At 50.3% G+C, this 24,502-nt stretch overlaps 4 protein-coding genes across 4 annotated transcripts; 1 reads left to right on the top strand and 3 right to left on the bottom strand.

Annotated features, from left to right (window-relative positions):
- Positions 1–280: 280 nt before the first annotated feature.
- LOC8053185 (glucose-6-phosphatase 3) lies at positions 281–3,147 on the bottom strand. The gene has a single exon (XM_029989845.4). It carries the CDS (start codon positions 2,923–2,925, stop codon positions 1,849–1,851), a length of 1,077 nt encoding a protein of 358 aa, XP_029845705.3. The 5' UTR covers positions 2,926–3,147; the 3' UTR covers positions 281–1,848.
- Positions 3,148–9,633: 6,486 nt separating this feature from the next.
- Positions 9,634–11,065, bottom strand: LOC115328576 (glucose-6-phosphatase 3). The gene is made up of 2 exons (XM_042288693.1): positions 10,471–11,065; positions 9,634–10,299 (listed from the first exon to the last, which is right to left on the bottom strand). The coding sequence occupies exons 1-2, from the start codon at positions 10,807–10,809 to the stop codon at positions 9,739–9,741; spliced, it is 900 nt and encodes a 299-aa protein (XP_042144627.1). The 5' UTR covers positions 10,810–11,065; the 3' UTR covers positions 9,634–9,738.
- A 900-nt stretch (positions 11,066–11,965) lies between these two features.
- LOC8053092 (U5 small nuclear ribonucleoprotein 200 kDa helicase) lies at positions 11,966–19,119 on the bottom strand. Its single transcript, XM_002434403.5, has 2 exons — positions 14,806–19,119; positions 11,966–14,287 (listed from the first exon to the last, which is right to left on the bottom strand). The coding sequence occupies exons 1-2, from the start codon at positions 19,024–19,026 to the stop codon at positions 12,077–12,079; spliced, it is 6,432 nt and encodes a 2,143-aa protein (XP_002434448.2). The 5' UTR covers positions 19,027–19,119; the 3' UTR covers positions 11,966–12,076.
- A 318-nt stretch (positions 19,120–19,437) lies between these two features.
- LOC8053091 (nucleolar protein dao-5) lies at positions 19,438–22,287 on the top strand. Its single transcript, XM_029989842.4, has one exon. It carries the CDS (start codon positions 19,477–19,479, stop codon positions 21,817–21,819), a length of 2,343 nt encoding a protein of 780 aa, XP_029845702.3. The 5' UTR covers positions 19,438–19,476; the 3' UTR covers positions 21,820–22,287.
- Positions 22,288–24,502: the final 2,215 nt, after the last annotated feature.

Here is a 24,502-nt window from a genome sequence, read left to right on the forward strand (position 1 = left end):
CATTCGCGAGGGACGGCAGAGTAGTCTGGATCACCGGAGGTCTTTTCAACGCTCAACTAAAACCTCGGTGTGCACAGGACATACATCACAACCTCCACCAGATAGATAAATAAAACTGCCAAGAAATTGCCAAGCTCTCTTTGCTTGCTTTGCCCAAACCCCCCCCCCCCCCCCCTGCCCAACCCTAGCAACAGACTTGGCAAAAAGAGGTTCTTTCCACAGCAGTCCTCAGTTTTGGAAACACTATTTTTAAGTCCCCCCCCCCCCCCCCCCCCCTCAATCTCGCAATCTATTGCAGCTGGTGCCTTTGGCTTGGCCAAGTGATGTTGCAAGCTTTATTTGGTTCCTAAATTTATTAACTGAAAAACCCGGGACATTATTTGTCACTTAACAATGCAGACGTCCAAACATTCATCACGGGATTACCATCTTGCCAATGGATTCCAAATATACCATGGTCACATATATATCACATATGGTAACACTTTGAACAAGCACTAGGTGAAACATAATAAATAAGAGCATACTTTTTTCTTTTTTTTTTTCTGCCGCCTAGATTATTAGCAGCTTTCTAATATCACAGCCTGTTATACAGATCTTGTACGAGATATAAATGCACACAGACACTTGTAGAGTGTTGTTTTAAAACATATTAGAGGTTGAAATATACAGGAATGGTGCTATAGATTACTAGACATTTAACAGTTTAACATTGTTTATTTTAAGAGACAGCCTGGTCAACTTGTTAAGCTGCTGTTTGAAAGAGTTGAGCCACATAATCAGTTCATTCATCCATACGAAACATTTCAAAGCTGGGTCACAAACGGTGCAACAGCTTTATCAACATTTTACATTGTTGAAAAATTTTCTTAAATATTTTTAAACGGCAAATTTAATATGGATGTGCAAGTTTAATGTGGATGTATAGCAGCTTCAGCAACCAGTCTGCGGTGGACCTTCTCCTATGAAAACAAAAAGATCCTTTCGGATTGGAGGCGTGCGGTTTAGAGAAGCGCGTCTTAGCAAACGCCGTTTAACCGACCCCACTTTATTGAATCCCTCTACAGAAAAACCCAGTTTAGAAAAATGGCGATAAGTGTCCTTTTAGAGAATTCTGCCCGTTCTCTCAAACAAGAGGAGTGCCCGTTGTCTCAAACGGGTTTCGATGAAATGACATGATAACGTATGCTATTTTGCAGATCCTACAAGCACTTGATGCTTTTTTTTATTATGTTTTATAATTGCATGCACACGGTTTATTTGTAGTAAGGATGCCACCTGCCACTGTCGCACAAGGTATAAGCAAAATCTTTTCCCAGTGTAGTAAATTTGTGCTTGCGGTCTATGCTGCAAAAGACTGCATTGGTAAGAACATTTCACTTGCAAAATCATAATTAAAAATATGTTTTAAACAAAGTTATACTCTTCGAGGCACCAAAAACACAACTTTTTGACATTTATTATTATTTACTCGAAGGCTGTTCTGAGAAGGAAACGTAAACATGGTCACGACCGAACTATTAAATTAGTTTAAATCATGTAATTGGCAAGCTTTTCCAGCAAATGTTGATTATTTTGTACAAGAGAGGAAGCGATGTTAATTTGAATTAATCTGTGCAGCGAGACGAATTGGCAGTCTGTTTGGAAGCAAGCCCACCAAACTAAACAACACAAACTAGGCATCTTTTTTTTTTTTTTTTTTCCCCTTAGAAGAGATTTGGGTCGCACAATGAAAGAAACACTGCACAGCGCCAAGACTGTTGTGTTTCTTTTAGATTTTCTTGCTCTAGTAACAGGTCAAGAGCACCGGTGAGTTTTGGTCGGCTGTCCGTCAACGGGGACAGTTCTCTATTCAGACGACGAAGTCGAGAAAGACTCCTTCTTGGGCGCAGCGAGGAAAGGGTTGACCTGCCTGTAGCTGCGATACAAGAGATACGGAATACCGTACCCGACCGCGAAGGAGAAGATGAAGAACTGGACCGCCGCACCAGCGTGGAGTAGGATTTCGTTCTTGGGCTTGGGCAGGGACAAAATCACCTTGCCTACCGCGACTCCCCCGAACCCGGCCAAGAGCCTAGCCCAAACCGGCGCCCGCTTGGCGCCCTCCAAAACTTTCGCCGCATTCGGTCGACTCAGCGCATAGCCCAGCCCGAGCGGACATGCCAGATTCCGCATCATGCCGTAGAGCGGATTCGTGTTGACGTTCACGTAGGTCGGGTCATCGCAGGCGCCCAGCGCCAACTTGGCCGATTCATGAGGGTCTATTCCGAGGGCCATCAGCCCGAAATAGATGGACGCGCAGGTAATAGTGATGACCCCACTGACTACGGCGTACTGGCCCATCTTCCAGGCGTCGACGTCCAGGAAGGTCATCAGGTACCCGTTGGCGAAGCCCACCAGGAGTCCGAGGACGATCTGGTGCGGGAAGTGGGCACCGATGTAGACCCGCGACGCTCCGACGACCCCAAGGTACAGAAAATACGTGGGCCAGATGATGTACCAGATCCAGCGACGCCTCCGCATCACCCGAACGTCCTTGTCGCGCGTCGCGTACCAGATGACGCTGAAGAGGACAGCGGCGCTTACCATGACGTGCCCCGACGGGGAGCCCGGTCCGGTCTCGCAGGTCTGGGGCGTCTGGGCGAGCTGGACGCCCAGTTCCTTGTGGGCCTTGACGTACCAGAAGGGTCGGTGCTCGTTCAGGATCCATTTGACGGTGACGTTGATGAACTCGGAGCAGGAGGCGGCCAGGAGGATTCGGATGCCGAGCGGGTGGTGAAGCGAGAAGGCGATCGGGTAGATGCCGACCGCGAAGCGCGGCGGATCGGCGATGTACGAGACCCAGGAAAAAAAGCGGTCGTAGCCCTCGCAGTGATCCTGGAGCTGCTTCGTGAGCCGGGCGCCAGAACTGTACACGGAGTCCATTTTTGGGGGGCGGACTTCGGACTTCGGGGAGCAGTACCGTCAGCGCACGTGGCTCGAACACGTCGCGCCGGCTCTGCCGCTTCAGCTCAGCCGGTACCCGGTTCTTTCAATGGCCGACAGTTCTTTCTTCGCTTATTTTGTTTTGGCAGGTTTTGGTTTTCTTTTTTCAGCTGATCGTTGATGTCGCTCTTTACGCCGCTGCCGCACTGATCTTCAGTTCTGAACGATAAATCTGAACAAATAAGAAATGCGTACTAAATCAAATAAGAACTCCAAAATATTGATAGTAAAGACTGCTAAATGCTTGTTAGCACCGCTTTGCACATAAATCCATCTATTTTTGTACCAACCTTATTTATTGTGGTTAACGAGGGCCTAGATGTTGCACATTTTAGAGCGCAGCTAGGCGCCCGTTTCCGGCTTGAGCGGCGTAACGGGCGTAATCACTGATCTCAATGGCGTAACCGTGAAGTCACGTGACCCCCCCCCCCCCCCCCCCCCGATGTCACGTGACCCCCGTGGCATAGTAGCAGGCAGGATGAGGAGGAGGGGTTATACCCTTTTCCTCAGTACCCTTCCCTCCTCAAGAGCTGCGCTCTAATTCGATGTTACAGGCAGTTGTAAACGGCTTTCATTTTTGGGAGTGTCTACATCCACGCGCGGGGATGTAGCCACGTCGGGAGGAGATAAGGCTCCATCCACGCAATACGTCACTTCCGGCGCACTTCGATCAACTTCCGGTCTAGCCTCCCATTGTTTTTCCATCTCCTCGGCGGCCATTGCACCCTGTGTTCCTGCTGTACGCGGACAACTGTTACTGTCAACTGTGCCTGCCTGGTCTTGCGCAAGCGGGTTTAACTTTCTCTGAAGCGTTTTTTTTTTTTTTTTCTTGTTTTCTCGGACAAGGAGTTTGGCCGTTTGAGTATCAGCACGGTCGCGCTTCTCATCTGCCTCAAGTTTTGGTTTCCGGGAATTCGACGGTGAAATACTTGCCCTAGTATTTCCCATAGAATTACCGGGTGGCTGTCGAAGTGCGGGCGTTTAGTGGCATTAGGATCGAGGTTTTGTTTTCCAAGGTGTCTGACGCCCTACTCGCTTTTCGCACAAACAACACCAGCGTTTGTGCCAGCGCGTACGTTGACAAGTTTCGTCGGCTGGCCGCTCAGATCTTGGAACGCAATCGACGATGCGGATCGCCTTTTCTTCCGTCCTTCCGAGGCGGGAGAACAGGTTCTCTTCGATGGTGTGTCAGTGTAGTCAGAGCGCCGAGATCCAGGCGTTAAATGACCGGCACAGAGACGTGAACTGGCTCCTGCAGGAGTTCTGCCGCAGGAAGGGCTTCATGTTTATCGGTGATCTCGTGGACGAGTGGCATCTGTGCATCAGCTACTGTTTTGTTTGTCATGGAATAAACTGTTTCTGGAATCTTTTACCCAGTTTTCTCGATTCAATTTTCGCAATCACACAATCTTTGTGTGATTGCGAGCGTGCGCGCAAGTCAAGAACGTACGGAGCGGTGGACACGTACTTGTCTCCTTCGATACACATAAGCTCACATTAAAACGCTTCAAACCAAGCCAACCACACACACAACGAAGCCTCACCGCCTCGTCTCAGCAGCGATGCGCACATGGGCGAAGGCCCCGGAGGCCGCACGCGCACCGCCCACACGCGTGTGTGTGACTCCTGGACAACATAACGACATAACTATAAAGATATATATCGGTACTATCTTTATGATGCATGATATTTGCTATTAGTCTTAGAAATCAGTAAAGAATTGGTGAATTGTCTAAAAATTGGTAAGGTCACGTGACATATTAACTTTAAAACAACAATGAAATGTAACCTCTTTATTTTTATATCCTATATTTACTTATTAGAAAACATAATATGCACATAAAAATGAATTATCTCCTTATATTATAAGTCACGTGACCTTTTGCGTGGATGGAGCCTTATCTTCTCCCGACTTGGCTACGTCCCCGCGCGTGGATGTAGCCTCGGCCTTCATTTTTTGACCACTAGACACGTGACTTAACAGTTTTACGTCTAGATTTTAACGAAGTACCGCGCAAAAATAATTGCTTATTGATCTTCAGAAACAGTACCGACAGGATAAGTTAGGTTTTGTTTGTTCTAAGTCCAAAATGTGCTTTTAAGACAAAAACAAGGGCAGCTTCGCAATACCTCCGCTAGACGCCGCCAGCCGCGGTGCTGCATTTTGGGGAGCTAGACACTGATCTCTGGAGCTAACAGTATTGAAAAAAATAGTTTATCATGTCTTTAGAGCGATCGCAATACAAATTTCGGCTCAGTTTTGCGTAAACGCCCCAGGATTTGGTACGGTCACGTGTCTAGCTGTCAAAATTGTACAACATGGCGGCGATGAAGAGAACAAGAGGGGGTCACTTTTGCCTAGTGAGCTAAAGCCCCTTCATGTTTCGGGTCCATATCACAAGAGCGAATGACATTTTAGCGAACGGCGACATTTGAGCGAATGGTCGTTTTAGCGAATAACGGGGGCGCGCGTTAACCCATCCGTCGCGCTGCGCTTTACGCCGCTTTGCGGCGACAGTCTTTGGCAACTCATTACAAAAATGTGAACCCATTTGGCCCACCCGAAAACGCCGCTTCGCGGCGTCCGACTATTCGCTAAAGTGTCGTTCGATGAAACGTGGGCGTTCGCTAAAACGTCATTCGATCAAGTGAGTGCCTCCCCTCTACAACAATGAATGGCGCCACTTTTCCCAGGATAGAGGGGCTTTATAGTGAACGGGACACCCATTCAAAGTTCAAAGGGAAAGCACCACTCTGCACCCAGGAGGCCAAACAAAACTTCCACACCAGGGATGCGCTCCAGTCAATCAAGGGCTTGACCACTCTTACAGGGATTGTCCGGTCGAAACCGGAAGTCGAGGGAGCCTTCATGTAGACAAACATCATTTTTATTTTGATGTATGTTCTCCTGTTATTAATTAAACCTTTCATGAGCCTATGTACGAAACTGTTCCCCAAATTTCGCCAGTGTCAATGGCTGATATTCATAGGTGCTCCGTGATGTTACAAAACACAAAGGCTTGTCGGATGGTCGGGATAACAAGCGTTGGTCAAATGGATGTATTGTATTTTGTTTCAAACTACATAGTCTCCTAGGCCGTAGCCTACTGAAATACGGTTCTTTTAACGCAGTTCCCAAGCATATGCAAAAAAAAGTCACGACTTTATCAGGAAATTACTTGCAGATAGCCATAAGCTTCGAGCAAACGTATGCCGTTTCGGGCAAACACAACTGCGACGGCCACCGATCGAACTAGGGGCGCTTGCAAAGCGAAGGATGCAGATTTCACCTCTGAAGCGGCAACTAGGTACATGAAGCGGCATCTCTGTACACATGTCGGCTGATCCACTGGATCTGTGATGAGGCTGCGGGTCGCTCCCTCGATATCCGTGGGTCGAAGGTAAACGGCGAATCGTTCAAACGCATGTCGTCACTTGACTTGGACGAGCTTGGTGAATCGTAGTCAAGCTCCATTTTCACATGCGGGTCAAACAGGATCGGGCTGCACGCGTGCTAAATACAACGTCTGGTATCGTTTCCAGATGGCCTAGCTGTTGGTTTCGGTTTCGCTGCATAATCAAATTGATTTAACCGATTTGGGCGAGGAGTGGATGGACGTAGTTCAACCCTTTAACCACCAAGTTATCCTTAAAAAAAATGTACAAACTTTTCCAAATGTTTTTATTTGCACATATTTTTTCTTATGTGGTTCTGATTTTCCTATTACATTACTTGATTGGTTTCTGATAGGTATTAACACAAAAAGTTTGAAAGAAAATGGTGATTTTTATGGAAACTCTCCCTCGGTGCATGTAAGAGTAAGAATAACACGGGCTGAAATGTGGAGTATTTATTTGAAAATACGCACCATAACAAAAGATCAAGTGCCTAGACGTTTCTCCGTACTAGCGCTAACAAAGTTCCGTAAGTAACGGCTCCTTGCAAAATTATTAGCGCAAGGAACACCGTCATCTCTTCGCGGTCCACTGGTTTCCATCAAGAACCCCGTGCTGGGAAATGCGGGACCGCATAGCGGTTTGTCTCTCACAATGAAGTTGGCAAGGTCCCAATCAAAAAAAAAACCTTAAACCAGCTGAGAATGTTTTTTTCGTCAGTGGGTTGCCGCAGAATCCCAGGCACTCCACAAAACGAAAACCTCGGAGGCGCGGGTAGCGGGTTTTCAGCGTTTACGCATTGCCACACTCGAACACTACCAGGCGCGTCGTCTTCTTCGTCACTGTGGTTGTCGTCATGTCCGACTCACTTTCAGAGACAAATTCGATGTCTTCATCGTCGCTACTGTTCGAACTGCCGCAAGAGAGGGCCCATTTCCGAGGGCCGTCACCGGCATCACTCAAGCGCACTGCCACCTCCGATCACCGTTGCAAGGCTAGATACGTACCAAAGACCAAAACACGCTATATTTGCGCAACCTCTCCTGCCCTCCAGTGTTCAAAATTGAAACTAAAGCCGATGAACGAACCTGTCTCGTGTTTGGCAGTGAAAGCAAACCATCAATTTGGCTGGACGAGAGTGACTCGTCGTCGGCGATATTGGTACAACCTTCCATGACGAGTACAGCTCAGGTTGAGTGGTTAAAGGGTTAATATCGTTGGCACAGCATCACACCTCACCTTACAAGCCGCTTAGAGCTCAGCTCGTAGCTCTCTTCTGTGAGATGATTCCTGGATAAGCGGGATCTCGATCTTGACGGGAAACCAGTCCCTGCACACGGCGACGATCCACTTCGCTCGTCGCTGCACGACTCACGGAAAAAGTGTAGAACGTCATGTCTTGGCTCGCATGTGCTGCCCGGTGGTTGTGGCAGCCAACCGCGAAACAAAAATCTCGCCCAACCACGAAACAAGTCGAGCACAACAACAAAACGAAGCACGCTGAGGCATTCACTCGCAGGCAAACGACGAGACAAACATGCTCGCTTTGTGTTTTGTGACGTCAGAGCTTTAATGTTGCCAACGAAAGCAGCATTTACAGAATGCGATTGGAGCAGTATAAATTCAATTACTCACGCAGAGGAGCATATAAAAGTCAGATATTGCACGTACGATGTGTCTCGAGGCAAAAACAATGACATTCAATTGTTTTCTCGAATACAAAATTTGACCGGACAATCCCTTTAACGTAATAAGATAACCCTAATTAGACTCCAAAGGGTTAAAAATCCAAATCATGAGCATAAAATAAATGTGTTACATACATAAAACGTTCTGGCATGATAAGCGTTTATAGCATCGTTAAGCAGCATGTCTAGCCTATTCAGCAAGACACCTACGTTCACGGCACTCTTCTTGAGATAAGTTTTTAATGCATGGCATGTGTACACTTGAAATGATAAACTTTGCGGTCTTTCAGAACCTTCTCATTCCTCCTCTCCCACATTGCCTCCTTGCCTACCTCTCCTCCTCACTTCACCCCTGGTCACATAATCTTCCCGTTAGTCAATCAGCGTCGAACACCTCACTCCTTCTCTCCCACCCGTCAACCAATCAGTGTCGAGCCTCGCGGCCATGCTTTTATCCAGGCTTCACGAAATGCCGAACACCCACTCAAAGAATGTTTCACAATAAAGATTTATTTGAAAACAACACAATCGATACAATATGTACACAAGCCAAAATGAAAGAGATGCAGCTAAATAAAAAAAGGCCATTCTAACTGATCTTCAGTCCTTGTTGCTGCCACTGCACTTTCTGGAATCTATCTGGCACATGTGGATTGTGAATTTACACTCCTAGCTGCTAACGACCCATGTAAGAGTTCCTCGGTACAGAGTTAATGTACGGTCTCCTGGTGCTGGTGTTATGAACTCAAGCATGACCTTGGCTTTCTGCTGCAAACTCACTCTTGAGAGATGATGAGGTTGCTCTTGGCCTTTTCAATCACCACCCACCATCCTTAACTCCCTCTTTTGAGGGAACATTGGCACAATGACCGGTCCCACCCCATTAATTGTCTTCTCACCCCAGATGGGCCCCGATGTTGGCCACAGAATTGCACTTACCGAATGTGGTTCTTCCCTTGAATCTTGTAGGTCAGTTCGATGTTGGGGTACTGGTTGCAAAATCTAGCAACATCCAGCCACCTGGACATCCGTCATGTAAAGCAGGTCTCACTCCTCAAGCTCCACAATGTCAAAGACGGCCTCAAAGCTGTGCTCTTGGCACTGTTGACCACATCAGCACTAAAATGGGGAAGCTCTAAGAGTCCTTGTTCCACAGTCCTTGCATGACCATCTGTGCGAGCTCCAGCTGAGAGTGCTGGGGTGAGCCAGCCGTAACTCAGCACATTCATGCAAGCCTGGATCAGTCTCATCGCGCGACCTGCCCAGAATGTCTTCCATGTCAGATTCGAGCTCTGCAAAGAGCTGCATGCACGACTAATGTACTTGCAAGAGCAGGTTTGTCTTCACGTGTGGGTCGCTGAACCTATCGGATCGGTCAGCTTGTGTAGCATGCGGTTGTAAAGCTGCCTTAGCAAGTTTTTCCTCGTGGTGGCAGATAGGAATATGTTCATACTTTGCTGCCGAGATTATGATCTTCAGCAGGCCTCAGCAAAATCGGTCATATTTTTTCTTTTTTTCGAAACGGCCGCACATTTCACCCTGAATGTAAAAAAAAATCATATAACACAGTGCCAAGATTTTTTATTTTTTTTAGATTTGTTTGTTTTAGTGGCACGGCCAAAGGCATCAGTGAATTTCAGTCGGCTGTCCACAAACTGCGACAGTTCCTTTACCCTTCAGGCGAGAAAGATTGTTTCTTGGGAGCCGCCATTGACGGGTTCACCGGCATGTAGTTGCGATACAAGACATACGGAAAAACATACCCTACTGTGAAGGAGAAGATGAAGAATTCTACCACCGCACCAGCGTAAAGCAGGATCTTGTTCTTGGGCTTGGGCAGGCACAAAATGAGTCCGCCCACCGCGACCCCCGCAAATCCGACCAAGATTCTAGCCCAAACCGGTGCCCGCCTGGCACCTTCCAAAATTTTCGCCGCCTTCGCTCGACTGAGCGCGTAGCCCAGGCCCAACGGACACGCCAGGTTCCGCATCATGCCGTAGAGCGGATTCGTGCTCACGTTCACGTAGCTAGGGTCATCACAAGCGTCCAACGCCAATTTGGTAGATTCGCGAGGGTCTATTCCTAGGGCCATCCACCCGAAGTAGATGGAGACGCAGGTGAGGGAGATGACCCCGCTGACTATGGCATATTCGCCCATCTTCCAGGCATCTACGTCCAGTGGAGTCATGAGGGACCCGATGGCGAAGCCCATCAGGAGTCCGAGGATGATCTGATGAGGGAAGTGGGCACCTATAAACACCCGCGAGGCTCCGACAACTCCCAAGTACAGGACGTACGTGGGCCAGACGATGTATCCGATCCAGCGACGCCTCCGCATCACCCGAACGTCCTTGTCGAGCGTCGCGTACCAGATGACGGTGAAGAGGACTGCGGCGCTTACCATGACGTGCCCTGACGGGGAGCCAGGTCCCGTCTCGCAGGTCTGGGGCGTCTGGGCAAGCTGGACGCCCAGTTCCTTGTGGGCCTTGACGTACCAGAAGGGTCGGTGCTCGTTCAGGATCCATTTGATGGTGACATTGATGAATGCTGAGCAGGAGGCGGCCAGCAGAATTCGGATGCCGAGGGGTTGGTGGAGCGAGAAGGCGATCGGGTAGATAACGACCGCGAAGCGCGGCGGGTCGGCGATGTAGGAGATCCACGAAAAGAAGTTGTCGTAGCCCTCGCAGTGGTCCTGCAGCTGCTTCGTAAGTCGGGCGCCCGAGCTGTACAAGGAGTTCATTTTGAGGCGGGTTTTGGATTTTAGGAAGCAGTTAGAACCTCAGATTGGGCGAGTTGGTTGTTCATGTTGGTCGACGTTGCAGCGCACTGAAGAAGCTGTCAGTCCTTTCACACACACACAAAAGGAACAAAACTCTCACACAGCGCTCACAGCGAAGCAGAATTGCCAGTATTGCGGTATTGCTGTTAGAGCATATGTCCATCTATTCATCGCCCTCGAACACGTCGCGCCCACTGATCAGTGGTCGCGCCGGTTTCTTGTTTTGTTTTGGTTTACTTTTCATTTTTAAGTTGATCGGTGATGTCGCTCTTCACGCTGCTGCGGAAAGAGACAGAGTTCTGAGCAAAATTCTCGAAGTATGGATAATAAAGACTTGTCAATGCCTGTTCACACCTTGATATACAAATATTCGTTCTTAATTTTTATTGAATGCATCAAGTGGAGCGTTATTATTTTTTTTTTGCATGCTTCTGTAAAACATGAATATTCGCTGGGCACCATAGAGATCATACATACTAACCCTGGGCACCATGTTTGTTGGTGGTTTTGAGCAACGTTTAGAGCGCATGCCCAGAATGAGCTCACAATAGATTGCTATGACCGGCAATCCTGATGGTGTGGAATGTATATTGAAAAAGAACTGTGGAAGCTAGACATCAGCACACGCTCAGCAGTCGTGCACACAGTTATGACAGGTCAAGAACAAAGTGGATGCTTGCTCCCACCTCTTTCCACTACAGCAGTCTGAACGCTGGAGAGGAGGCGACCTCCTCTCCAGCATTCATTCTGCTAAAGTGGAGAGAGGTGGGAGGAGCTTCCACTTTACTCTTTACTTGTCAGACTAAAGTGACTTTTTAGTAAAAGCCAACCTACATTTGCACCCTCCACTCCACACTCGGAGGCCAAAAGAAACCCTCCAAACAATGGAGACTGTTCAGTCAAGGGCTGGGCAGCAGGCACGTAGCCAAAGAGGGGGGGGGGGGGGGGGGGGGGGCATGGGCCCCCCCCCCTTCCCTGGCTACGTGCCTCTCCTCCTCTCCCTCATACAGCATTCTGTCAGGAGTGCCCCCCCTCCCTCTCCCCCCCCCCCCCCCCCCAAACAAAATCCTGGCTACGTGCGGCTTAAAAAACCAAATCACAACACGCACAACAGCAGTAATCGCCAAAGCTTTATTTGATGAGACAACACAAAGGATACATTATGTACAAAAACAAAAGGAATGACAAGATGCTGTTACATAAAAAAAAGGACCCCTTCAACAGAGCTTCAGTCACTGTCGCTGTCGTTGCGCTTCCTGGAATCCATCTGGCCCACGTGAATTGTGAACTTGTACTCCTGGTCGCAACCCATGTAAGAGTCGCTCATGTAGTACAGTGTGTACGTATGGTCTCCCGGAGCCGGCGCCACAAAGTCGAGCTTGACCTTTGCCTTCTGCTGCAAACTCAGCCTCTTGATGGAGATGAGGGAGTTGCTCTTGGCCTCTCCAATCACTACCCACCATCCTTCCTCTCTCTTCTGAGGGAACATGGGTGCAATGACCGGTCCTACCACCTCGTCTTCTCTCTCTAGCTGGACCACGACGTTGACCGCAGAACCGCACCGGATGTGGTCCTTCCCTTGGATCTCGTAGGTCAGCTCTATGTTGGGGTACCGGTTGCAGAACTTGGCGACGTCTGCCATCTGGACGTCTGTCATCTGGAGCAACTTGTTGCGGTCTTCATCCTCAAGCTCCATGATGTCAAAGACGGTCTCTACGCTGTGCTCCTGGCACCGCTTGACCACGTCCGCGTTGAAATGGGGAAGCTGCTTGAGGTACGAGTCCTTGTTCCACAGTGCTTGCGTGACCATCTGTGCAAGCTCCATGGCTGCGAGTGCTGGGGTGAGCCAGCCATTAGAACTCAGCACGTCCACGCAAGCCTGGATCAGTCTGATCGCCTTGCCCAAAATGTCTTCTGTGTCGGATTGGAGCTCTGCAGGGAGCTGCATACGTGACAGGTGCGCTTGCAAGAGCAGGTTTGTCTTCACGTGTGGGTCACTGAATTTGGGATTGGTCAGCTTGTGTGGCAGGCGGTTGTAGAGCTGCCTTAGCAAGTTGTCCTCGTGGTGACGGATCGGAATATTTTCATACTCCGCTGCCGAGCTGATGATCTCCAGCAGGCCCCTGATCTTGGTTTTGGAGTTGAGGGACATGCTGAAGAGCTCAATGGTCGTGTAGTTGATGTAGTAGTATGCGGCAATCATGCCCAAGTTGAGTGGGGCAACATCCATCTCATCTTCAATGCTGATGCACTTAGACTGCTCTAGGTCGTTCAGTGTGTTCTCTACCAGGTCAGACAAGTGATCCGACAGATGGCGATGGGTCACACCCTGGAGGTTGTAGTAGTTGGGGTTTTGAGTCATCCTGCGGTACAGGAATGTCCACGTGAGGTAGTCCACCGCATCTTGCTTGTTCTCAATGGTCTTGGTGACGATCTCGGCGTTGAAGTGATCATGGAGGCAATGGTCCAGATGGCTCTCCACTGGAAGTGGTTCATACAAGAACTTCTTAAAGAAGTCCTTCTTGGAAGACTGGCAAAGCAGAAGGCATTTGCCGTCTTCGTCGACAAGGGGACGGTTGGCACGGCCGACCATTTGGAGGACGTCCGTCACAGGGTAATCTTCGTAGGCATGCACTTTACCATTGTAGAACTGTGTGTCCATAACAATGACCAGGTGTGCCGACAGAGAGAGAGCCCAGCAGAGGCTTCGAGACACCACTACCACTTGAATGGCACCGCTGTCAAAGAGCTGTTCAACTAGTCTTTGGTCAGCCGTGCTCAGTCCTTCATGGAGGTAGGCAACACCATTGGTGAGTGTCTCCTTCAGCGTCTTGTCCGTGATCTGTTCAAGGAATGGCTTGAGGTCATCCTCGGTGCAGTGAAGAAACTTCGATGCTTGTCCCTCTGATGCCGAGTAGGTCAGAACGTCGATAGCCGTAAGCCGGGTCTGCTTGCGTGACGGCACAAATACAATGACAGGCTTGCGGGGAGAGTGACGCATGATCCCTTGGTAGACCGGCTTGCTCATAGACAGCAAACGGGAGGCGTTGTGAGTGATGTTGAACCCTTGTATGTGGAGTTCGAGCAGCACCGGACGCACATTGGGGTGAAAGTTGAACGTTGAGTTGGCGTTAGCACCAAGCCACTGCCCGACATCCCTGGCATTGGCTAGGGATGAGCTGAGTGCAAGGATGCGGATTTGACGTTCGATCTGGGATGAGATGTAGCGCATACGCGAGCAGATCACCTCGAGCACGGGACCACCCTCGCCGCCCACCAGATGGAGCTCATCCACAATGAAGAGGTTGATGTTCTGGACGTTCTTGCGTTGCTTCCAGCGTCGTGACAGCACGTCCCATTTTTCAGGTGTGCTGATGATGATGTTTCCTTTGGCAAGTAACTTCAGGTCTGTGCCTGTCTCTCCTGTCAGGATGACAACCTGGAGAGAGGGGTGGCACGATTAGCTGTACAGAATGTAAATGGTTGTCTGGCACTTTGAAGAGGCACTAATACTACAAAAGACGGGTTTATATCTTTTTATAGCAAAAGGGGCATTTGAGAGAGTCAATGGGGAGTCCTTGGCCTTGGCTTACTCGCAAGCAGTCACTGGGAAAAGATGAGTAAAAAAAGCTGAAAGTCACCTTTTAAGACGACGATTTTAAGAACTCGCAAGTGATAACACGCACACTCGGCAAAGTTTGCTAGTTCCAAAATTAACTTTGTGAAAAGTTATCACTGTTGCTGTAGGTCAAAAGACAGTCACCCTCATTACAAAGAAGTCATTCCTTGGATTAAAACTTGTTTGTGCGAGTGGGTTCATACTAGTTTAAAAAGGTTAAAAAGCGCAAACAAAGCCAAGACAGTAAAGACACAAAGTGCCCATCCTGTCGCCTTTGTGTCTTTACTGTCCTTGCTATGTTTGCGCTTTTTAAACTTAAAAAAAAAAGTTATATCTACCTTCTTGTTCAGGAGGAGTGAGAACTTCTGTGTCCAGTCGGCATAGATGATCTCTGCCAGTGCCTCCTTGGCAGTCACATACACGCATCTTCCCTCGGGGGTCTGTGAAAACAGCCGCAGGATAGCAAACTCTGCACAGATGGTTTTCCCGCTGCCCGTTGGAGCACCAACAAAGACGTTATCATCGCTGCTGTAGATGGCGTTGAAGACCTGCGTCTGGATCGGGTTGAAGAAAGGAAACTTGTCGCGGTACAGAGCCTCAAAGGTCGGGTTCCGCAGCGCAGACACGGGCAAGGGCTGCAGGTCAAGCAGCTCTGTTGGAGGCGGGTATTTCTCCGGAAGGATCAGGTGCCGGAAGGACACAGGCAGTTGAGTCTCGGCACTGAGCCAGCGGTCGGAGACAATTCGGATGAAGTACTGCGGTGGCAGTGGTTCAAACACAGGCACAAAGAACTTGATGAGGTGCTCATCTTGCGAGAATTTGCTTTTGAGCAAGAAGTACTCGTGGTGCAGAACAACCTCGCTGTCCACATCTTCAACAAGGATCCAGAAGGCTTCTGAGGTGCCATGGACCTTCTCATCCCACTGGAAGTCTGGTGTGATAGTCAATTCAACACGGAGCATGGACCGTGTGATTGGCTGGATGTGTGCCGAAAGCTCCAGCTTGGGGAACTGGTGGACATAGCGATGCACCAGCTTTCCCAACTTGGGCATTCGCAGGAGCTCTCCGATTTCGCTGACCCCGAGGTCATAAAGACGTTCCCAGGGGAAGTTTTTCTTCTCCACCTTCTTCACCACTTCATCCGGTACCTTCCGGAACTGTCGAAGTGGAGTCATTGACTGCCACATCCGCTTGTCGATCATCTTGCACAGAGAGAGAGCCTTGTCTGTCAACTGGGCCCAGCCGCGGTGCAGCACAATCTCGAAGATGGCTCGCATGAGACGTGCGGCACTCTGCGTGACATAGACCATGTCTGCCATCAACGCCAGTCCTTCCAGCTTCAGTTGAGAGATGTAAGCCTGAAGGAGGACATTGACCTTAGCTGTAGGCTCTTCCATGCTTTCCTTGATTGGGATGGGCACCCGCTCCATCAGTTTCTGGAGTTCAAGCTTCTCTTCCTCCCGGATGGTGATGTTCCGGAACTCTCCAGAAAGAGAAAAGACTCTGAAGAGCTCAATCTCGCTTAGCGTTGGCTTGAGCAGCTGGTTGTACGTTGCCATTGTGTTGTAGGTGCAGTAGTAGTAGCTGGCGATTCGCCCCAGCTCCGTCACCTGGAGCAGACCAGACTTCTTCTCGAAGCGGATCAAGTTGCTCTTTTCAAGCTGCGCCGCAGCCGTGAAGATGAGGTCCGCACGTCGCTGCTCCAAGAGTGGATCTGACTTGAGCTCGTCGTGGGAGATCCCGTAGAGTGTGGGCGAGCGGAGCATCCGGATATACAGATAGGTGTAGCCGAGCCAGGTGCAGGCGTCCTTGACATTCTGAATGTTTCCCAGCACTATCTCAGCATTCAGCACGTCGGGAAGCTTGCTGATCATCTGGCTCTCGATGGGAAGCTGCTGGTTCAGCAGCGACAGGTAGTACTGCAGCTCGCTGTGGTTGGTGATGAGGATGCCCTCTCCCTTGGTGTCATACTGGGGTCTGCCTGCACGTCCTAACATCTGGAGTACATCTAGTGCACCCAGTTCCACCCAGCGACCTTTCTCAGGGTTGTACATCTGGGTTCCCTTGATGATGACCGTGTGGGCTGGGAGGTTCACTCCCCAGGCAAGTGTGGCTGTTGACACAAGTACTTGGATGTGACGGTCCGCAAACAAGTCCTCAACAAGAGTACGGTCCACACGGCTCATTCCAGCGTGGTGGATGCCAAAGCCGTATGGCAAGAGGTCCTTCAGCTCTAAGTTCTTGACTTGGTCTGCTTCAGACCGCAAGACTTCGGTAGAGGCAGAGCCCTCGCGCAGGAAGTGTCCGAGAGTGTCCTTTTCAAGACACATGTCTCGCACTGCTCGGGCGGTTTTCCCCGTCTCCTTCCGCGAATGGACGAAGATGAGGATCTGATTTTTTCCTGCGTTGTCGATGACCTTCTCGTAGAGAATCTCGTTCATGAGTTGGAAGCGCTTGATGGCTTTCTTCTCTGTGATGCCAATGTACTGCTGTTCCAAAGGTACTGGGCGGAAGCTGTTGTCAAAGAAGAAGAGCCCCTTGGCCGCGTCGACCCGCAGGAAGGCTGCCACATCTTCATAGTTGGGCAAGGTGGCACTGAGACCCACCAGCCTAACCTCTTCTTGCGTCATCTCAATGTTGCGGATTGTCCTGGCAACCAGGGCTTCCAAGACTGGACCTCGCTCGTCGTGAAGCAGATGGATCTCATCAAAGATCATCAGCCGCACCAGTTGGGTGTATGTGCGTTCACCGCCTTTTCTCGTGATAATGTCCCACTTCTCGGGAGTGCAGACGATCACTTGGGTGGCTGTGATTTGTTCCCGTGTCAGCTGATGGTCGCCCGTCAGCTCGGACACTGTGATGTTGTATGAGTTGAGTCGCTTGCTGAAGTTTCCCACCATCTCCTGTACCAGAGACCGCATGGGGGCAACGTAGACAATCTTGAACTCGTCTCCGTTGATGGACCCGTCTGGGTTGATGTGCTTCCCAATCTCTCGCATCATGCACAGCAGGGCCACGTTGGTCTTCCCGGCACCCGTCGGAGCGCAGAGGAGCAGATTTTCGTCCGTTTCAAGAGCCGCCTTGTGCAGTCGGCTCTGAATGCGGTTGAGACTCCGGAAGCCCTCAAAAGCGGGCTGTGCATACTTTGGCAACTTGTCCACCGAGATCAGCGACTCACTGGCGCTGAAGGCCTTGGGCTTGAGGGCAGGCACGTGGATTTCCTCATAGCCCTTGCGTTGCTTCCGGAATGAACCATCTGGCAGCTGGCACCGTTTATTCGCCATGTAGTGACTGCCATGCTGGAAGGACAGATCCTCAAGGTCCAGCATCTTGCACTGCGACATCTGGACCAAGCTGTCCTCGTCCACCTCCATGGGCTCCAGCTCAGCATTGACGCGCGCCTGCCTGGCCTGCGCCCGCCGGTCTCGCTCCTCCTGGACCATGTCGTCTTTGTCTGTGTTCTCCAGCTGGCGCAGGATTTTCTCCAGATCCGGATCAGCCTGCATCTTCTCGCGCAGCTTGGACTTTTCCGTCGAGCTCTGCGACGAGGCCAGCAGTGTGCAGTAGAGAATCATCTGCCGGTGCTGGCGGAGGACCTTGATGAAGTCAAACTGGTTGAACCCAAGGAGCAGCACCAGCTGGTTCTCAACATCACGATCGTCCACAGCAGTCTTGAGAATGTCCAGGACTTCTCCGGCCTTGGTCTGGGCCACCACGGGGTCGTCATAGAACTTGCTCAGCTTGCGCTGCAGCCAGTAGGCGTCGATCTCACGCGGGTGCAGGCCCTTGCCGCTCTTGTGTCCGCCTTCCTGTCCGACCTTCAAATTGGTCGCCTGCAGCATGGTATCCAAGTGGGCCTCCTCGCCCTCGTTCTCGTCGTTGGAGTCATCGTCGCGGACCTCCCCGACGATCTCGTCGTCGTCCTCATCCGACTCCTCGAACTGGACGTTGACGCCGTACGTTTCGTCGATGTTTTCGTCGACAACCTGCTGCTTCTCGTCGACGCCGTAGTCGGTGATCTTCTTGCACAGGTTTACGAGCAGGGCGAACCGCTCCTCGGCGACGGGGCCCAACAATGCTTCTGTTTCCCGTCTGCGTTCGCTCTCTTTAGTGCGCTCGCTCTTGAGTACGGCCAAGATCTCGTCCGCGGCACCACAAAGGATATCGCGCGGCTGGTCGCCCAGGGCTTCCTGGATGAAGCTCAGCAACACCTCGTACGTCTGCTTGGTCTCCGTTGTCTTGGGGCGATACAGGATGCCGACCACGTCTTCCACTCCCTCCGAAAGAAGGGACTGACCCTTCAGCTTGGCTGCGTCGTACTTGTTTTCCTCGGCGGCGGCCTTTTTCTGCTTCTTGGACTTCTTTTCGTCCTTGCTGGGTTTGGTGCGCTGGTAGCGGTCTCCCATGCGGGAGCCTTCCAGCTTGCCCACCAGGGAGATGACTTCGCCGGTGGCCTCATCTCGGGGTCTTCTCTCGATCAAGCGTGTGTCGGCTTGGAGCACGAGGTTGGAGTTCGCTTTGTACTCATACTGAAGCGAACGAGCAGCGGCGTCCGCCATTACTTGCGCGCCGACATGCGAGTTTGCCGAACGATTCACAAACGACAGCTGCGTTCAGTTGATAGCGTCTGAGGCGTTTGTTCGCTGTCAGAAGAACGAGAGCGTAAAGTTGTGTCACGTGACGACGTAGTTTCACTCTTTAAACAAACAAATGAAGTTCTCATTTAAAAGAAAAATTAAATCTTGTAAGTTACGATGAATATAAAATTATAATTATAAATGTACATTTACAAAAACATATGGTATAGCGCCCCCAAGAGAGCGGATATGTCAAAACAGTAACAAATTAATATATTATAATATTAATTCCCCAAAAATGTGAGACAATTACATTTATATTAAAGTATAAAATATAAACATTATCCATATTGATTCTAATTTGCTTTAAACATTTGGGATGCGTTCGAAGACCCCACGTGGAGGCGGTTGGCGTGCCTTTTGACTCGAGCAATGGCGTCCGTCACCAAAGAAACGTTGACGGCTTCGCTTGTTTTTCAATATTTAAATGGCTTCAACAAGCCGCTCGCTGCCCAGTTTCGCACCAAAGTTGACGTGCAGCCCACGCCGACCGGATTACCAGACCTTGTCCGGGTTGTAGGCGGCTACCTGGACGCCTCACCGCAGCACCGCAAGCTACTCCAGTCGCCATGTGCGCCAAAAGGCGCGTCAAAGAACCACGACGTGTCTTCGTCCGACGACTCGTCGAGTGACGAAGAAAGCAACGAGGCCGCGAAACCGGCGACCTCCACTCCCACGGCCAAGATGAACGCCAAGCCGGGTAAGCAGGCACCCGCGAAGCTGGTGGCAGCGGCGGCGAAGAAAGCGGCGAGCGAGGACTCCGAATCCGACTCCGATTCTTCTGACGCGAAGACCAAAAAAACGCCCGCACCGGCAGTTCACGCAAAGGCTACCAAACGCCCGAAGCCGGATACGGATTCATCGGACAGTTCGGAATCGGACGCGCCGCCTGCAAGTAAAAAGGCAGCAGTACCGCTGCCCGTCTCCAAGAAGGCGGCTCCGAAAAAGCCCACCGGCGGCGCGCCAGCGAAAAAGGCGAAAAGTTCGAGCAGTTCCGACGACTCTTCCGATGAAGACGACCCCAAGAACAAGGCAGTGCTGACCAGGCCAGCACCGCCGAAGACTGCCAAGCCGCCGACGGGACTCAAAGTTGCCATTTCTGGCAAGGCTGTGCTGGCAGGCAAAAAGCAAAAGGAGAGCTCGAGCTCATCAGACAGTGACGACGAGCCACCCAAGGCAACACCTGCCAAGAAGCCGGCCGCTAAGCCTGCTGCAAAGCCGGCTCCCAAGCCGGCGGCTAAGAAGGACGACAGTTCCAGCGATGACGACTCCGAGGACGAAGCGCCGACTGCTAAGAAGCCAGCTCCTGCCGCAAAGCTGGCCTCTGTCCAGAAGAATGCTAAAGCAGACGAATCCAGTGACGACTCATCCTCTGACGACGACGAACCTCCTGCCAAGGGGAAGCAGACGCCGGCTAAAGCAGGAGCAGCCAAGTTGACTCCGGCCAAGACTCCAGCCAAGCCCACACCAGCCAAGAAAAAGGAGAGCTCCAGTTCAGATAGCGATTCTGACGAGCCAGCCAAGCCTCCAGCTAAAGGAAAGCAAGCGCCTGCTAAGCCAACACCAGCAAAGCCACTAGCCAAGAAGCCAGCAGCTGCGAAAAAAGATAGCTCCAGTTCGGATGATAGCGATTCGGACGAAAAGGAGAAGCCAGCAGCTAAGCCAGCACCAGCCAAGAAGCCAGTGGCTGCAAAGGAGAGCTCTAGTTCTAGTTCGGACAGTGAGTCGGATCAGAAGACCAAGCCTGCAGCCAAGCCAACCGCTAAACCAGCGGTCAAGCCTGGGCCAAAACCAAATGCCGCAAAAGCAAAGGAATCCTCTTCCTCTGATAGCGACGACGAAGATGACGAGCCGGCACCTCCAAAAGTGGCACCGCCAAAGCCGGGTGCAGCGAAGCTGCAAACCACAGCGAAGAAGCAGTCGTCGTCTTCAGACAGCAGTAGTAGCGAAGACGAGCCTCCCAAGAAAACGCCCGTTGCAACTCCGAAACAGCCTGCTAAGCCTGCGGCAAAGAAGCAGGCTTCTTCGTCCAGCGATGACAGTGATTCCGAAGACGAAAAGAAAACACCCGCAAAAACACCCGCCAAACAACCCCCTAAAAAGGCAAAGGAGTCTTCATCTTCCGACAGCGAAGACGACGACGACGAACCGGCACCCAAGAAACCAGCAGTTGCTGTGAAGGTCACCCCCAAAGCCCAGGTGAACCAAAAGGCACCGCAGAAGAAAGCGGAGTCGTCGGATGAAGACAGCAGTGACGACGAGGATGAGAGTCCAGCTGCCAAGACTGCTCCTGCCACAAAGAAGCCGGTTGGAAAGCCGGCAGCAGCTGCGAAGAAGGCGGCAGACGAGTCTTCGAGCGATGAAGACGACGAGGACAAAGCGCCACCGAAGAAGAAGGGCAAGAAAAAAGGAGACGCGGCGGCAGACTTCACGGGGATGAACGGTGATGGCGACGCCGACACTTCCGGAAAGGGTAAACGGAGTTCACCGTTCCGGAGGGTCAAGCCGGAGGCAGTCAACATCGACCCCAAGTTGAGAGACAACTCATTCGAGGCAAAGCCGGGAGCGCGGGGTTCGTGGGGCGAGAAGGCCAATCAGGTCCTTCGCACCGTGAAGGGGAAGGACTTCAGGCATGAGAAGACGAAGAAGAAGAGGGGCACGTACTCGGGAGGCGCCATCGACATGTCTGTCAACTCGATACGGTTCGACGAATGAAGGCATCGCAACAAGGGGGGGGGGGTGGGGGGGAGCTGACACAACTCGTTGTATAAAGGCAGACTTGAGTCATCGTTGCACTTTTTAATTAGCCTCACTGGGAGTTCTCATTTTCCTTGTCCACACATTAGGCTTGTGGGAGGAAGTCTTTGCAAGTGCTGTGCCTGTGGTTTGTTTTGGTGTAACCTGGCAGACGGTGAAAGCTACGGTCCCGACGAGCCAATTGGAGCAAGGCATGTGCCACAGGGGAGCACTCCTCTCGTGACGAGCTGTCACATGCTTTGCTTCGTTGCTCCGATTGGCTCGTGGGGGCCGTAGCTTTTTACCTTTCTTGAATTATGCTGAGACAAAGCGTATGGCGCGCACAGAGTCCGGTCTTTCTCTGGGACTGCAGGGAGTGGCATTGGTTGGGTCAGCACTAGTTGCTTCTGCGTCCATTGTCGAAGGTCAATAAACACCTGAAACCTCGCTGAACTGGTTTATTGTGCGTTTCTTCCGAGGTGTCCCCAGGGGTTAATTAGAACGAAAAAGTCTGAGTACCAATGTGGACACTGGCATCACAAGCTCCATCCTAGAGTTATGGAATGTTAAGATTATCATGTTAAGATTTATGGGTTTATGCCTACTTTGCTTTCCTGCTTCTGTGCAACCTTTCGATGGCATCAACGTGGCAGGTTTGATTCCCTAGCTACCAGTTCAATTGCACGTAGTAGTATAAGGCAGGGTAACGGGATGCTGATTGATGAAGGGCAGTACGAACTGCTGTGCATACTTATTTTATATATCAAATCGATCAAGAACCAAATAGTATATTTCATTCAAATAATGTCAACATGTGGTCATTTCAAGCACCCATATTTGGTGTTTTCTTTAACTTCTAAATTTTTTTAATAAATCTAGTTCTTAATTTAGAAAACAAAGCTGTTTTTTTATTAGAAACACCAATGACATAAGCAGGACTTGATAACAAAAATCAACATGTAAACAAAAGAATAAGAAATCGAGCCGAATTTGTTTAGGCTATTTCCATGCTTGTGTTTACTGCTCCAGATAATTCACTTGTAACTTACTGTATTCCCTGCGCCATACAACGGATGAAACCCATGCAAAGAACAAGTCGCCTGCTTCTTGTGCAGGTGTTGCGGCGGCGTCAGAATGACACCGAGCTGCGATTGGGTTTGATTGAAAGTGGGTAGGCTTCACCTGCCAGATGCCTGGTCTACCCACTATTTTTTCAGTCAGTCAATAAAAGCTCAGCATTCTGACATCATCGCAACCCCTAGGCGTAGACTATGGGGGGGGGGGGGGGGGGGGGGGGCATCAAGGCTCGTGCTTCCCCTGGTGAAATCAGGGGGTGGCAGAGCCCTCCCGGGCCTGGGCCATAATCCTTACCAAGACGCTGTTTACATGCCCTGTAACGAGCTTCTAGTAGCAGCATGTAAACAAAATAACACCCACGTTGCCTTTATTGACAAAATACATGGGAAATAGAATCCTAGCGTGTTTTCGTTAGCTTCAATCTCCAGTTCTGGCGAGAAGGTAGCGCGCAGCAGCACCCCCCCCCCCCTTCCGTGAAAATGGAAAGTCTACGCCGCTGGCTCTGCATATAAAGGTAATAACTAAACAAGATTTGACAAAAATACCCGCGAAGAGCAGTCCATGTAAGTTTTTTCACAATACTTAACTATACTTGATAAACCTAAAATGTGAAAAAGATAGCGTCAGAACAGACTATCGCAGTCTATCATACTAATAAAACTGCGGCTAATCCAGCCGCAGTTTTATTCAGAAACCGCACAACGTCTCGCTTTGGAATAGTGCTTTCCCTTCAGCACACGGGTGCGCTTCGGCGGAGCAAGGTACGCGAGATTGAGACGTGCAGTTGCCGCTTCACTGCAATACACCACTGTGCGGTGACAAGCGCTCTCAAGGATGCTAGCTATCCAGTCGGAAATGACAACGAGCATGAGCAATGTTGACCGACTTCCAAGTACTGTCAATGTTTGATACAGATATCAAGTAGTGTTACCCAAGGCAATAATTGAATGTTTTGGAAATTCGCACAAGCCTACCGTAACGATATGGCCATGTAGCAGTGCCTGCTTTATTATAGTCTCAGTACCAAAAAGAGTGAAAATAAGTTTTGGCACAATGTTGGCACTAGTTCCTCATACAACATGTAGCAGGGTGTGCCAGGGTAAACGCTTTGGCGAAAATGGCACAGCAATCCCATCACCGCACCTCCATCCCATTCTGGGGAATAGAGTTTCCAACAATCCTTATGCTTTCAACTCCTAGGAATGAAGACACTGGGCTCATACCCACCACCGGAATGGCTGAACCGTTCTATTCCATTCCCCTAATACCTAAACCTGAAAAATGGCTCTTGAAAGCTACATTGTGCTGCCGGCTAAAGCAGCATGAAGGTGATGTTATTAAACACATAGAGAACTGCAAAAATGTGCAAACCGCGTTTTTAAAGCACCAAATTACTAAGCCAAGCGGTGGTCGCAAAAAGCGCTTGGTAGCTCTGCAGAAATGGATAATGCGATCAAGCGTAAAAGCCTCGCAAATGGTAAAAGTTTAAACCACCCATTTTTTTTTCGCAAACAGATGATACATATGCCTTTCCTTAGGAGATGCAAGTTTGTTTGACGAGGCCTAAAAAATGTCTTGTTCGTGC

The sequence above is a fragment of the Ixodes scapularis genome, unplaced genomic scaffold, assembly GCF_016920785.2.
Source record: "Ixodes scapularis isolate PalLabHiFi unplaced genomic scaffold, ASM1692078v2 PGA_scaffold10__122_contigs__length_95168666, whole genome shotgun sequence".
Classification (NCBI taxonomy): Eukaryota; Metazoa; Arthropoda; class Arachnida; order Ixodida; family Ixodidae; genus Ixodes; species Ixodes scapularis.

Coding starts and splice junctions, on each gene's coding strand:
- LOC8053185 (XM_029989845.4), bottom strand. CDS start 2,925: ATGGACTCCGTGTACAGTTCTGGCGCCCGGCTCACGAAGCAGCTCCAG.
- LOC115328576 (XM_042288693.1), bottom strand. CDS start 10,809: ATGAACTCCTTGTACAGCTCGGGCGCCCGACTTACGAAGCAGCTGCAG. Junction 10,300..10,470: donor CCCCGTCAGGGCACGTCATG/GTAAGCGCCGCA, acceptor TTCCCTCATCAG/ATCATCCTCGGACTCCTGAT.
- LOC8053091 (XM_029989842.4), top strand. CDS start 19,477: ATGGCGTCCGTCACCAAAGAAACGTTGACGGCTTCGCTTGTTTTTCAA.
- LOC8053092 (XM_002434403.5), bottom strand. CDS start 19,026: ATGGCGGACGCCGCTGCTCGTTCGCTTCAGTATGAGTACAAAGCGAAC. Junction 14,288..14,805: donor CACTCCTCCTGAACAAGAAG/GTAGATATAACT, acceptor CCCTCTCTCCAG/GTTGTCATCCTGACAGGAGA.